This window comes from Didymella exigua, assembly GCF_010094145.1.
Source record: "Didymella exigua CBS 183.55 unplaced genomic scaffold M421scaffold_24, whole genome shotgun sequence".
Taxonomy (NCBI): Eukaryota; Fungi; Ascomycota; class Dothideomycetes; order Pleosporales; family Didymellaceae; genus Didymella; species Didymella exigua.
Window position 1 is genome coordinate 186,131 of NW_022984798.1, and position 13,764 is coordinate 199,894.

The window sequence follows — 13,764 nt, forward strand, 5'->3', positions numbered from 1 at the left end:
CCATGACTGGTGTACTGGAGTCGGCGAGACAGGCTTGCAGGCTCCATCGACTGTGTTCACTTTGCTCAGCATCATCGTCAGCGTGGCCGGTGTCGATACACATACTCCCTTACAGCCATGATGTATCGGAATCTGTTTAGATCAGACACGCCTCATTCCGCGATCAGACTTGATGTAGACTGACTCCTACGTAATTGACTCACCGATGCCTGAGGTGATCCCACAGCCAGCTCCTCAGTGCACATGGAAAGCTCTTGTCTATTACGTTGTTCAAAGCCCAAGTCGCCTCGGCCATCTACCCTCGTTCGCCATTTGCCAAGGTCGGAAACCCGGTTGCGTCGTCACTGTGTGAAGCTCAACTGCGTTGCGTCAATTCCAAAGACACCACAAGGCCCCAATGCCGTTGGGCACTAGGACCCTATTGGAGAAGCACAGTCCCCTTCGAAAAGGGGTCGGCAGCTGGGCGACTGAGCTTTGCGGTGGAAAAGCCGGGGCTGGTGACAAGGCGGTAGCGCATCTTGTTTTGAGTAGACGAGTGTCTGCATGAGTGACGCGGCATGTATGGGTTGGAGATGAATATATCCCCTGGCGTAACGTCGAAGACAATACGACCAGTGACCGACACCGGCAAAGGGTCTAGCGCCCTATGCCCAAGCTCAGAGGCCTCGCAAGTCATTAATATATGCCTTCAGGGGCTGTGGGAACAGATCCTCCACTCGGGACTTGCACAAGTAATCTGGCTGTCAGATGCAGAAATCAACTACACCCTACTCGCGCCCTGATTACTCTCAGGGCAAGCGCTCATGGTCAAAGACGCATAAGCGACACGCACTGCGAGCATCCACAAAAGCAGAGTTGTGATTGCTCTACGTTGATGTGAAGGCATTCTTCAGAGCCATAGCAATAGCCAGCTCTTCGCTGAGAGAATCCTGGACGGACGCACGATAACATAGCAAAGGGTAAACCGCCTCCCACAAGCCAGGAGAGCTCACTCAATCCCGCCCAAAACGCCGAGTCAATGTATCCAAGCACCCAGTGCAGTACTCGTCTTTTCCCATAACGCCTTTCAAAGCAAGCAGCCACCGTAGTGTAGCGCAGGGTATGCCGGACCCACCCTAACGCCTAGCTCAATAATGACAAAGGAGAGATAGCTCAGGGCTTGACTTTCGCCTAAGCTAGTGGCTTCGGCGCAGCGAGGCACAGGACAGGTGTAGCAGGAGGCGATGGGGGCGCAGCGATGCCGACAGTCCCAGCATCCTCTTCGTGCTGATGATTGCACTCGAGCCCCGATCCGCAATCGATCTTGCTGCCGGCCCAGCCTTCTTGCCGCGCCATCCACATGACGAGGTTGAGATTGAAGTTCTCGAAGAAGACTTCGTCGAGGAACCTCGCCTTCTTGCCGGCATACGTGTGGTACTCCTCGCGGATGAGCTCCATGTCGAGGCCACAGATCCGACGGAAGCATGCTACAGTGCAGCCGGTGCGGTGCTTGCCCTTGTTGCAGTGGATCATAAGGGGGTGATTTGTGCGGTCCATGATCAAGCGCAGAGCTCGCTGCATTTCGCACGAGTCGATGCGCACTTCGCCTTTGTTTGCGCGGATGTGGACTCGGAAGTGCTGGATGCCGGCGTCGTCCATGAAAGACTGGTACTCGGGCGCGATGGGCTCGGGGACCAGGGTAAGGATGCTCCTGATTTTGAGATCCTTGATGAACTCGTAGTTTTCGGGGTGAGGATAGCTGCAGCGATAGATGCTTCCAGGGACTACGGCGCCGTAGTTCATGGGCGGGATGAGCATGTTCAGGCGGTAAGGCACAACGGATCGGACGGATGAAGGTGTGACCGTGCCGGTTTCAGTGGTCGAAGCTGCAGAGCTCTCGGCATTGCCGTGCGGGAGATCTTCATGATGGACCTCAGCTGCGTGGATGTGCAGCTTCTCGCTGACGGTTACCGAGAGGGTTTCAAGGTACTCCTTGACCTTGTCCATCATCGTGAACTGGGCCTGGTAGCCCCCGATGGAGCTGGCGTTGCTTTCGGGTGGGGAAGACATTGTGAGATGCGTGCGTTGAGTGGATGTTCGGTATTTTATGGCTGGCGTGGAAAGAGTTTCGCTCAGCGTTCGTTCCTCTACGTGCTGGAAAGTTCGCTTTAGGGTAGTTGCGCAGCTCCAGCAACTACTGCAGCTGGCTTCCTGGGGCCTTGGAACCGTTCTTGACGAGTCTCTGAGAATTCAAAGTCGTAGAAAGTGGTCGTGTGCGTGGTGGGAAGTGGTGTCAGATGGGGAAATGTGTCGTGTGTGTGTGTGTGTGTGTGCAGGAAAATCGGGGAGAGGCCGACAGAAGGACTGAAAATACTGTCAGAATTTTGCTCAAACAGTTACGTTCTAGTTCAAGCTGTCGTAAACCGGACTTTGGTGGTTATGAACGGCCAACCACGGTGTGCCCACAGTGCCGTTGTCCTTCAAGACGCGAATAATGACGGCGCACCATGAAAGGCAACAGTTGGAAGTGCAAAACGCGTGAAAAAAGCGTGAAATGTCGACGTTGACGACTTACTCTGCGGTCAGCTCGACGTTAAAGCAGACATTGTGTTTGCTTCTTGCGAATGGGCGAAGAGGCGAGATTCATGTTGGCGGAGTCGAGGTGGTGGGAGTGGGTGTGTTCGCCTTCAACCACCAGGCGCGTAGCAGTCCGTGTGCGGGCGCGTTCCTGGTAAAGAGCAGATCTTGAGGCGGAGAAAGGGTCCCTGGGTATTTTAGGAGAAGTGGGTGCGTGGTGTTGTGGGAGGTCGGTGTTCGGGGCGGGTGCGGTTCCAGTCTTTCTCGCGGTTCGTTACGGAGCGAGCTTATGCGCGAGGGTCGCGCTTACCTGAAGATGACTCGCCAAGCGGGTAGTGACGTGCATTTGTTCGGCGTTAATGACCTTTTCTGCTTTGTGCAGGGCATTATGTGAGCCTCTGCGCCGCCCTTTCTGGTGCCGTGCAGCTTTGTACAATGAGGCTCGTGGTCCAGAAGACAATGCAGCACGTGCGGACATTGCACAACATGCATTCACATTCAGTTTACATTCCAGTCACCACGGACGCCGCCGCCAAGTGGCTCGCGTCAAGCTGCTCATATTGATCACGCTGTGGCATGACGACGCGGAGGTAGCCGGTCTCAACATCGTCTCGGTACCGAGACCAGGCAGGGTCCCGAAAATTCTTGCAGCGTCGAGTTCCGCGCAATTTGACTCGCTCGAACCACCCTTACGCATATGCGGGGCGACTTGCTCACACATGCGCATTAGCTGCATCCTCGCCTGTCCAGGGGGGTGAGTTCTAGCGGAGACAGCCTCGAGACCGCTTAAACAGCCTCCTCAACCGAGGAACGCTAGTGAAGTGTCCATAGCCTCGCAGGCGTTGCTCTGTCGATGTACCGTTCTGCGAGGGCTCTCGGAATCCACCATCGTTGTTAATGTCACAGCGGAGCACTGGAAGCTCCTCAGCATTCCAGCCCGCTGCCAGCAACCGCCGCTTTCACGTGAAACAGCACCTGATTACGCACTAAACCGTATCGGTACTAGCTCCACCTACCCCAGAATCCCGTGCAGCATCACGATACCTAACTCTATCGAACCTCGGTCAGTCGACTCGAAATTCCTATCTGCCATAAGCGCTATAAGCAGCCCTGACATCCTGCCCTGCGCGCAGAATTGATCCAGAAGCCCTCGGACAATGGACGCACCACGCTCGTCCTCGACCTCGCGTTCGCGGCGCTCCTACCCCAACCTGCACAACCTCTCGCTCGCGCCCCTCAGCGCCAAATACCCGCTCGACGCCTCCTCCCCCGCAACACCCGACGACGACGCTCCTGGCGCCCAAACGCCGCGCACCTCGTACATAGCGCAGAAATCCGCGCCGACGACGCCCGGCATCCTCAGCCTGAGCCAGAGCCGCAGCGCATCGCGCAACGGCCGCCGGTACGCGCACGACGGCTACTTTGCCAGCGCGCGAGCCGACGTGCGCGATGACGGCGACATACCAAAGGCGAAGAGCACCAACGCCCTGCACGCGGGCGTGTCGTTTGCGGAGCCCGCGGCGCGCGGCAGACGGCATGCGCGCAAACACACCGCCCCGCTGCCGCTGAGGATGCCGCTGCACCGCCACCACACCAGCGAGAGCAACGACGAGTGGCTGCACCGCGCGGGGCTGGTGATTGCGGGCGAAACGCGTGACGCGCGGGGACAGGGGTGGCTGGTGCGCAGGGAGAGCTCGACGCGTCTCGTGAGCCCTGTGGACGTGGCCGAGCACGACGCAAGGAGTGCCGCGGACGGCGCCGAGTTGGCCGTCTTGTCGCCGCGCCTGAGTCGCGCGGGGAGCCGCATGCAGTCCCGGGTCGGCAGTCGCGCGCCCAGCGCCAGACAGAGCCGGCGGGGGTCGCGGGCCGGGAGCAGACTCGACCTGGCCATGTCCGGACTGCCCTCGGCACGACACAGTCTGGATCTGGACGGCTCAGAAGCGATTGAGCCTGACTTTGTTGACTTTGACGGCGTCGACGACGGGCCGGATGACGAGGAGGAAATCGCGCGTCTTGCGCGCGAGCGCGGGTTCGGGCTTGGCGGGTGGATGGACGCGCTGATTGGGTGGACGCTGTTTTCCGTCGACGAGGACGGCGAGGCATCGTCTGACGACGAGGATCGACAGCCGCCGCATCTGACCAGCGACGAGGCGAGGCTGTTGCGCGAGGTCGACGCGAAGCGAAGGAAGATGGAGCGCGAGAGCATCATCGCCGCCAGCGCGCTGAAGGTGCACGACAGACCGGGCGACAAGTCTGGCGACGAGGGGGGAGAAGTCAGGATCGACGTCCCCAGGCCGCCGGAGGGGCAGGAGGCTGGTGGGTGGAGTGATGCTGCGTGGTTGCTGAGCGTTGCGTCCAAGGCGCTGTTTTGAGCTGTGGCGTGTAGCTTTGGAGAGTGAAGAAGACTTGTCGAGATGCCATAGTCTGCACACGTCACGCGATGAACTCGGTATATTTCTGCTACTGCATCGTACACGCCTCCTCCTCCCTCCCCCTCACTCATCCAGACACCAGACAACCACATCCCCAACCCTCCTCGCGTCATCATGGAAGTGGCTATTAAAGCCTCTCCAGCACTGCCTGTACCGCGTCCCCGCCAACACAACTCTCAGCTCCGCCTCCAGCGCGGCAAAGAAGACCAAGTTCTGCGGCCAGGCCCTGCGATACGCGGCCTTGAACTTGGGGTCCTGCGCGGCCAGGAACTGCGCGGTGCGGCTCCCGCTCGACGAGATGGTGTGCACCGACTGCATGTTATCGCGCAGCCAGCGTGCGGGGCCCGGGCGGATGTAGAACTGATCCGCCTCGTCGAGATACTCTGCTCGCTCGGCGAAAGGAACGTGGATCGGTGGCTCGCACGATAGCGCCCACGCGTTGATTTCAGGATACACGAGGTGAGAGCGCCAGGGCGTCGAGTGGCAGGGCATGAGGAAGCCGACGCTTGTGTTGAGCACCGCCGGCGGGGGCGAGGAGTTTGTGTACAGGGACATGCTGTTGCGGGACTCGTGCTTGTGCCGGATGTAGTGCAGGACGTCGATTACGCCGCGCTGGTGGACTTGCGAGGCGTAGCCTGCGACGGCGATGTTGAGGAGGAGGAGAAATCCTACAATGGAGCGGCGCGATAGTGAAGCGTGGGATGGGAGCAAGGCGGATAGCGGGCGTGCGGCGAGGACGTGCAGAAAGGGGAGGATCGGATAGAGGAAGCGGACCTCTTTGTGTGAAATCAGGCTCAAGGTCATGGGCATGGTGAGCGATGTCCATGCCAGACGGGAGAGTGTGCCATGGCTGAATGTAGCTCTGCTGTCAGGGGCCGCTGCCGGAAGTGTACCTCGCAGTGAGTGCCACAGACCTACAGCGGCAAAGGGCAAGGCGGTAGTGAGCAGCAGCGGTAGGCCTTCTGTGAAGTAGTAGTCTGGACGGTTTCTGCCATAGAAGACGGCAAGCGACTGGGCAATGTTGAAATAGAGAAATCGCAGAGGCGGCAGCGTCCAGACACCGTAGTAGACTCTGTCAGACAAGACTGATAAGCCAAGAATAGCGGATCTGGGGTGGTTAGTCGAGGATGGCCTCCAGCTTGATTTAGCCGGATTGGGGGTTTTGTCAGTCGAGGATCTCGAACCTGATTGTAGCCAGATGGGGGGGGCTCGTCAGTCGAGGATCTCGAACCTGATTGTAGCCAGATGGGGGGGCTTGCCAGTCGAGGATCTCGAACTTGATTGTAGCCAGATTGGGGGGCTTGTGCATAAACTCGACTTACCCGCATAGTATGGCTTCGCGGAACAGAATATACCGCAACCTCTTCGACGCCTGCCATATTGTCGGCACGGAGATGGGCAGCCAGATGAGGAGATTTGTGGGGCGAAGCACGCAGGCAACAGCTGCTAGCAGCAGTGACAGACGCAACCTGTACGAGCGTGAGCCAAAAGTCAGAGTGGACCCGGGGTAGGCGCCTACTGCAAGGTCGATTTGGGATCAGCTTGGGCCGTAAGTGGTGCTTTGTTGCCTTGTTTGGGAGGGTTGCTGGCCGGTGTCCAATGCCAAGGCCAGTGGTAGACGGCGATGATTGTGAAGGTGGTCTCGAGGCAATTGGACAGCGTCCGGGTGGAACAGAACCACTGCCACGGGCTGCACACCGATATTGCAAGCTAGCGCATCACAGATCAGATATCCGCGACTGCGACTGGGACATGTAATTGCGGGACCGTGACATACAGTTGTGAGCGCTGTGCGATGGCCGCGACCGTACACTTTCTCTGCAAGCCTCCAGGTATAGCAGTCGAGCAGCGCAGCGGACACAGCCTGGACAAGCTTGGGCGTTGACAGGAGCAGTTCGGCTCTGACAGGTAGACTCAAGGCACAAAAGTCAGCTATGAGAGCCGCGACTCGGTAGGCGGCTGCAAATAGCTCCGGGTGCAGGGACGACCGCAACTGCGTTCTCCACTCCTGCTCAGCGTGAGACGTGCTGCGAAAGAATTTCTCGACAGAGCCAGACACGTGGGACTGCTCAAGGGCAAAGGAGAGTTACCCAAGTGATGCATGCACTGCTCGCCCCACCAAAGGCCAGCTGCCATGCGGGCTCGAGCGACTGGAAGAACTCGTCTGGCTGAAAGAAGGTGCGCAGCGTCAGTGCATTCACGATGCGCAAGGCCAGCAGCAGGGCGAAGACGGCTAGCGTCGAGTCACGATAGCCGGTAGAGGTCTCTTGTGGAGTCGCGGTGCGGGCGGTAGTCGTGGCATTCGCGGAGTCGCTGGCGGACGGCATTGGGCGATCAGGTCAGAGGCCGCAGCAGTCGAGCACGAGCAAGCAGAGAAAGTCACGATGGGTTGCAGCGGCCAACAGGCTTGGCAGAGTGCACCGGCTCAATGCGTGCTGCATCAGAGCATTTTGTGTCAAGAGTGCAGAAATTGATGATCCGTTCTATGCCTTTCTAGGTATTTCACGATGGACAATGGCCGGCGTCTAGACTGCACGCTCGTCTGTTAGCCGGCGGTGGGCTGCCACAACGCGGTGTGACTGTTGTGGCGGGGTGGCCTGTGGTCTCACGACAGGCAGATGGGGCGTGACGATGGTGCTGTCATAACGTTCTGTGTGCACGGCGGGACAGCGCGAGGGCGCCCTCAACAACGATGGCGATGACGGCAACGGCAAGAAGCAAAGTGCAGGCATCGAGGAAGCAAAGTGCAGGCATCGAGGAAGCAAAGTGCAGGCATCGAGGAAGCAAAGTGCAGACATCGAGGAAGCAAAGTGCAGGCATCGAAGAAGCAAAGTGCAGGCATCGAGGCTGCAGCGGGACAATCTGGGGAAGGGCACCTCGTTCGCAGTGAAGAGGGTCCAAGTGCAGGGTGAGAGGTGAGATGGAGTAATAGAGTTGCCGCTTGTTGGCTCGGCGGGCGCTGCTCTTATCGCGGCTGGCTCAATAAATGCTGGGACGAGCAGGCTGTGTTGAGCGCCGGGTAGCTCCAGCGCGCAAAGATTGAATGCGCGTCGCTGTGGGCGCTGTCTCTGCATGCACCAGCTTCTGGCGGCCATGCCGAAGAGAGGCTGGCGCCATGCAGGTGATTTCGGGTGCTGAGGGTACTTGAGGCACGCCCGGCTGCTCAACAGTTGCTGCGCGGCGAGCAGACTCCAGAGCTCGCACTCGACCACGCACTCGACCTCGCACTCGACCTGCGCCTTTTGCTGCTGCTGTATGGCACTGCGGACCGTGGCTGACGGTACTACCTGACTGCCCGCTCAACCATTGTCAACAATCCGCCCTTGTGCTCGCGGCTGGCGTGTTGGACCGGGTGCTGTTGTCTGGCGCCCCACATCGCCCGTATTGTTCACTCTGACTCGTCCACACCGGCGACGGTCCACCTTTTCGGACCCTCGTCATATCACTGCCTCGTCTGGCCGGCTTAGGGCGATCGCAGTGCCTCAACCACCCATCCCGGCCGTGCAGCCAAGAGTCGTTGCCCGCCCGCCGTTTTACAGCAGCCCTCACGCAGGAGCCCTCACGCAGCAGCCCTCGCGCAGCAGCCCTCACGCAGCAGCCCTCGACACACGACACACCGACACGTCGACACCACTGTCCGCCTGTCCGCCTGTCCGCCTGTCCGCCTGTCCGCCTGTCTACCTGTCCGCCTGTCTACCTGTCCGCCTGTCTACCTGTCCGCCGTCTACCTGTCCGCCTGTCCACCTGCCCGCCTCTCTACCTGCCCGCCTGCCCGCCTGCCCGCCTGTCGCCTGTCTGCGCCCGCCGCGAGCGCAGCATGACCCGCCCGCCGACTCGGCGCCCCTCGAACAGTCTCTGAGCACCCGACGCACGCCCTCTGCCGGACCCTGACATGATTGCACTGCGCGGCTGAACTGAGACGACTGAGCGCTCGCCCGCCATGACTGGCCCGGCCTCGCCCGTGGGGGAGCAGCACCACACTGGGCTGGACGACGCGCCAGACAGCAGCGAGCCCAGCCATTGCTCGCCGCCGCCGCCGCCGCCCCTCGACGACCCCGACAGCAACGGCCCCAGCTACTTCTCGCCGCAGCCCCGCCAGATCCTCAGCCACGCCATCGCCCGCAGCCCGCCCGCCTCGCCCGCCGCCTGGCCCGCCGCCTCGCCCGTCGCCTCGCCCGCCCCGTCGCCCGCCGGCAGCGCCAATGCTTCGACCACGTCGGTCGACCACGTCGCAGCGCTGCCACTGAGGTCCGCCTTGGCGCCCGCGCTGCACCCGCTCAACCGCCCCGCCTACGAGCGCGACCTCTCGAGCATCTCCACCGCCAGCACCGTCACCGTCCGTGCGAACCCCGCCGACGCCGCCGACTCGCCGCAGCGCCATGGGCCCGTCTACCCCAACCAGAGCTACGCCGCGCTGCAGTTCCAGCAGTACCCCGCGCCCTACATCCCGCCCATACAGCGCGCACGCAGCTCCCACCCGGCGCACTTCTCGGCCAACTCGGTGTCGGCCATCCCCTCGTTTGGCGCCTCCAACGTCCACTACCGCGACATCATGGACTCGGCCCCACGCACCGCCGGCAACTCGCCCATGAGCAGCCCGGGCCTCTTCGACCCCGCCAGACACGTGGGCTCGTCAGGCTCCCGAGAACCCACCGACGGCCTCTACTCGAGTCCCTGGCTCCACCACACCCACCGGCAAGCCCCCAAGGAGAGTCACCTTGCCGACGTGACGCACGATCCCATCTCCGGCCGCAAGCTCGTCAACCAGTACGAAATCATCGACGAGCTCGGCCGCGGCGTGCACGGCAAGGTCAAGCTGGGCAAGGACCTAATGTCTGGCAAGTACGTGGCCATCAAGATTGTGGACCGCTACTCCAAGCGGAGGCGTCTGGGCAAGAACACCAGCCACGAGGACAAGATCAAGCGCGAGATTGCCATACTGAAAAAGGCCCGTCACCCCAACATTGTCAGTCTACTCGAAGTCATAGACGACCCGGCTAAGAAAAAGGTCTACATCGTGCTCGAGCACGTGGAGCTTGGCGAAGTCAAGTGGAGGGTCGAAGGCGCCCCCGCGGTCACTCTGGTCGAGTGGAGGCGCTTTCAGCGAGAGTCGCAAGGCATCTTCGACGACGACAGGGCAGCGCGGGAGGACGAACACATCATCAGGAGAGCACACCAGAAGCTAGTCCGTCAGCGCCGCAGGGAAGCCCGGGAAGCCCATCTCCGCCGGCAAACCGTCACCGGCAACGAGCCTTGGAGCTTCGAGTTTGGCGGTGACTCTGACGACGACATGTACTCAGAGGCCGGTCGCAGCTCTCGAGCCTCCAATCGCGAGGACCGTCCGCCGAGCCGCGTCCAGCTCCACGAAAAGCAACAAGGCTCATCGCACACAGATGGCACAATGGAGACTGCGTTTTGCGCTTCTATGCTTGCGCCTGGCCCCAAGGGCGGTGACGGCAGTGCCACTGGCCTCGAAGGCACCATGTACGGCGCCTATGATGCCGAGTACGGCGCCTGTGATGCCGAGTACGGCGCCTGTGATGCCGAGTACGTCCGTGGCCGCACGCCAAGTCTTGCCGGCAGCAGCTCTTCTCACCCAGAGGCCGAGCACGACGAGGTGCCCGAGCACTTTCGCTACGTTCCCCTCATGACGATGCAAGGCGCTTGGGACGCTTTCAAGGACACTGTCCTCGGTCTCGAGTACCTGCACTACCAAAACGTCATCCACCGCGACATCAAGCCCGCCAATCTTCTCGTCACCAAGGAGCACCGCATCAAGATCTCCGATTTTGGTGTCTCCTACCTCGGACGCCAGAAGACAGACGAAGGCTTTGGGGACCAGTCAGAGAACGAGATGCAGGAAGAAGACGAGGCTATCGAACTGGCCAAGACTGTGGGCACACCGGCCTTCTACGCACCTGAACTCTGTAGGACTGATTTCAGTGCCGAAACGCCGCACATTGACGGAGGCATCGACGTGTGGGCCCTTGGCATCACGCTATACTGCCTGATCTACGGCCGAGTTCCTTTCCACGAGAACAACCCCTTTGCGCTGATGAAGGCCATTAGCGAAACCGAACCCTACATTCCACGTTACCGACTCAAGCCTGTCTCTGAGCGTGCCAACTCCCGACCGAACTCGCACGGGCGTAATATGCAACCCATCTCGAACGCCCGGAGAGCACCTCACGATGTCGACTACGAGGAGATTGATGAGAACCTCCGTAATCTACTGAAGTGTCTGCTCGTCAAAGATCCCAAGCACCGCATAACAATACACGAGATCAAAAGGCACCCGTGGCTGCTGCAAGGCCTCAACAACTACAACACCTGGATGGAGGAGACAGATCCTGATCGCTCTTCTCACGGTCGCAAGATCGAGATTACAGACGATGATCTGGAAAAGGCCGTCGTTCCTGTTGGTCTCGTGGAACGGATGCGGTCAGCTGCGAAGAAAGCCACCGATTACGTCACAAAAAGCTTCACCAGGGGCGGTTCTAGCTCTCGTCGCCGCGCACAGAGCTCGGCACACGATTTGCCTCCGAGTATGAGCACCGCTTCCTCGAGCAGTACCATTAGCCAAGATGCACGACGAGGCAGCATAGCACCCAACGCGATCCTGGACATGCTGGGCAGATCACGCGAACCTGAGCACCCGCTCTCGCACAGTGTCAGCGCCAGCCCCGAAGCAAAGGAACGAGCCAGGTATTTTGACAGCCCCGACTCTCGGAAAGCTTCCCCCATGCAAAATGCGGAGACGTATCGGCCAGCTATAGCGGATCGGGCCATGTCTTCCGTGTACACAATACGGCAAGCTGACCTGGACGTCCGATCCACAACACCACTGGTACCCTCAGCACTCCCTGGCACTCCAACTGTATTGGATACGCCTACCGGCTCACATCTTGGAGGCTTGTTCGGAGGTCTTCCGCGCAGGGTCGTCAACAGCATGAAGAGCAAGGACAAGCTCAGGCCTGCGCGAGAACGCATCCGCAAGAAGTCGTTCGACAAGTCGATTGATCGCCTCATGGTTGGCGAAAACGACCCGCATGGCGTTCCGAGCCTCGCCTTGAGCACAACAAACGCCGCCGGCCACGTCGACGCACCAGACGTGAAGGCATTGTCACCCATTGCACGGAGTCGATCGCCCAGCTACTCGGATGCATACTCTGTCGATCTTCTTGACTCGGCCTCTCGACAGTCGTCGGTGTCATCGCTGTCATCTCGCCTGGCTGCTCGGTGGGCAGCTGCAAATGAGCTCGAGGTCGGGCCCACCCTGGACATTCCTCCTGGCTCCTACAAATCGGCAACTTCGTCGCGCTCTGCACACACTGCAAATTCACACTGGCTGTCAAGTGCCCACGAGACCTCGGACGAGCGGTTCAGTCGCGCAAAGGACGAGTTCATCCGCCGACGAGTGCGGGAGGAGAACATGGATCGCGCACGTCCGGCATCTGGAACGCAACGACCTGGCTCAGCCCTTGATCAGACTGCCTGCCCTCCCAGCCCGGATGACGAGACATTCAGTCAGCGCCAGAAGGAAGTGAGTCAACACCAAAAGGAAGTGAGTCAACACCAAAAGGAAGTGAGTCAACACCAAAAGGTGGAGGAGTACCTGGGCACGCAGCACGCCGAGTCCTCGGAGAATAGTCCTGTTTGTGGACAGGAGCGTGGCCTGGCCTTTTGTTCGTCCGAGGAGCAGTTTACGCCCATGTCGCAGTCGACCTCGAACCCATCTATTCCGTCTGTCGCATCCGCCAACTCTTCTGTTCCAGACGACTGCGCTCATCTAGACCGGTTCGCCAACATGCTACCCACAACATCTGCCGACTCGATCGCACACAACCAGTTTGATGCTCCTTTGGACGATCCTGCTGGTTACGACGGCGACCACGCCGTCGATAGCGACGAAGACGACAGCAGCGACGATGACGGTGGGCTCTTCATGGGACGCAAGAGGCCCGCACCGAAGCCTCGACGAAGCAACTCAATCTCCAACGCAGAGCTCGCCCGCTCAAGCATCTCCAAGGAACTCACCAAGACCCGTCGCCGCTCAGCACGCAGCGGTAGCAACGGCACCGTCAAGAAATTCCCTCCGCCAGGTGCGGCCGAGTACTCGGCCACCACCTCAGCCGAGCACACTCCCGAAGCGTAACCACCCCTTCCAGCACAACAACACTTGTTCTCTGTACGATACTGCATACTCTGGGCGTCCTTTCTCCAAGCTCTCTCACACACACACATCATTCTGGGATACCCATGGTTTCTTCAATGGTTTCTTCATTGTACAAACACCACCAACAACAACAATAACATATCACCCCCCATGGAATGGCGCACGGCGTTTATCAAAATCACGGCGGCGGTTCGCCTTCTCATTGCCCACTGGGCTGTTCCTCATTCTTCTTTTCTTCTGTTAGAGACCTTTTTTGGCTTGATTTTTCGCATGGCGTGGCGCTGCGGAATACGTTGCGACGTTGACATGGAGGAGGAACAGACGCTACACGAACGGAGCATGAATGACGATGGATGATGGACGATGGACGATGGAAGATGGACGATGGATGATGGACGATGGACGATGGATGATGGACGATGGACGATGGACGATGGACGATGGATGGACGGGCATGGCTCGGGCGCGGGTTAGCATGGCGTGGTAGATGAGCTGCGCCGCGGCGTGGAGGTATCTTAGTACAAAGTACGGACCGTCGATGCGCTTATCGCATTCCGCTCCCCAAATTCTAGTGCTGAGACCGTTGAGGTCCCCCCGAAG

At 59.8% G+C, this 13,764-nt stretch overlaps 6 protein-coding genes across 6 annotated transcripts; 3 read left to right on the top strand and 3 right to left on the bottom strand.

Annotated features, from left to right (window-relative positions):
* Positions 1-1,296: 1,296 nt before the first annotated feature.
* M421DRAFT_23807 (uncharacterized protein) lies at positions 1,297-2,010 on the bottom strand (the record flags this gene model as incomplete). Its single annotated transcript, XM_033588462.1, has 1 exon — positions 1,297-2,010. A coding segment is annotated over one exon (714 nt), but the record flags the coding sequence as incomplete, so codon positions are not given.
* A 1,703-nt stretch (positions 2,011-3,713) lies between these two features.
* On the top strand, positions 3,714-4,928 carry M421DRAFT_94214 (uncharacterized protein; the record flags this gene model as incomplete). The annotated part of the gene is made up of 1 exon (XM_033598182.1): positions 3,714-4,928. The coding sequence occupies one exon, from the start codon at positions 3,714-3,716 to the stop codon at positions 4,926-4,928; it is 1,215 nt and encodes a 404-aa protein (XP_033446333.1).
* Positions 4,929-5,057: 129 nt separating this feature from the next.
* M421DRAFT_27975 (glycosyltransferase family 22 protein) lies at positions 5,058-7,261 on the bottom strand (the record flags this gene model as incomplete). The annotated part of the gene is made up of 5 exons (XM_033588905.1): positions 5,058-6,096; positions 6,311-6,457; positions 6,508-6,698; positions 6,766-6,996; positions 7,079-7,261. Coding segments are annotated over 5 exons (1,791 nt in total), but the record flags the coding sequence as incomplete, so codon positions are not given.
* Positions 7,262-7,422: 161 nt separating this feature from the next.
* On the bottom strand, positions 7,423-7,929 carry M421DRAFT_224569 (uncharacterized protein). Its single transcript, XM_033588342.1, has one exon. The coding sequence runs from the start codon at positions 7,784-7,786 to the stop codon at positions 7,514-7,516; it is 273 nt and encodes a 90-aa protein (XP_033446335.1). The 5' UTR covers positions 7,787-7,929; the 3' UTR covers positions 7,423-7,513.
* Positions 7,930-9,057: 1,128 nt separating this feature from the next.
* M421DRAFT_33893 (kinase-like protein) lies at positions 9,058-13,089 on the top strand (the record flags this gene model as incomplete). The annotated part of the gene is made up of 2 exons (XM_033589445.1): positions 9,058-12,552; positions 12,616-13,089. Coding segments are annotated over 2 exons (3,969 nt in total), but the record flags the coding sequence as incomplete, so codon positions are not given.
* Positions 13,090-13,229: 140 nt separating this feature from the next.
* Positions 13,230-13,717, top strand: M421DRAFT_224646 (uncharacterized protein). Its single transcript, XM_033588344.1, has 2 exons — positions 13,230-13,513; positions 13,548-13,717. The coding sequence occupies exons 1-2, from the start codon at positions 13,315-13,317 to the stop codon at positions 13,649-13,651; spliced, it is 303 nt and encodes a 100-aa protein (XP_033446337.1). The 5' UTR covers positions 13,230-13,314; the 3' UTR covers positions 13,652-13,717.
* The last annotated feature ends 47 nt before the right edge of the window (positions 13,718-13,764 follow it).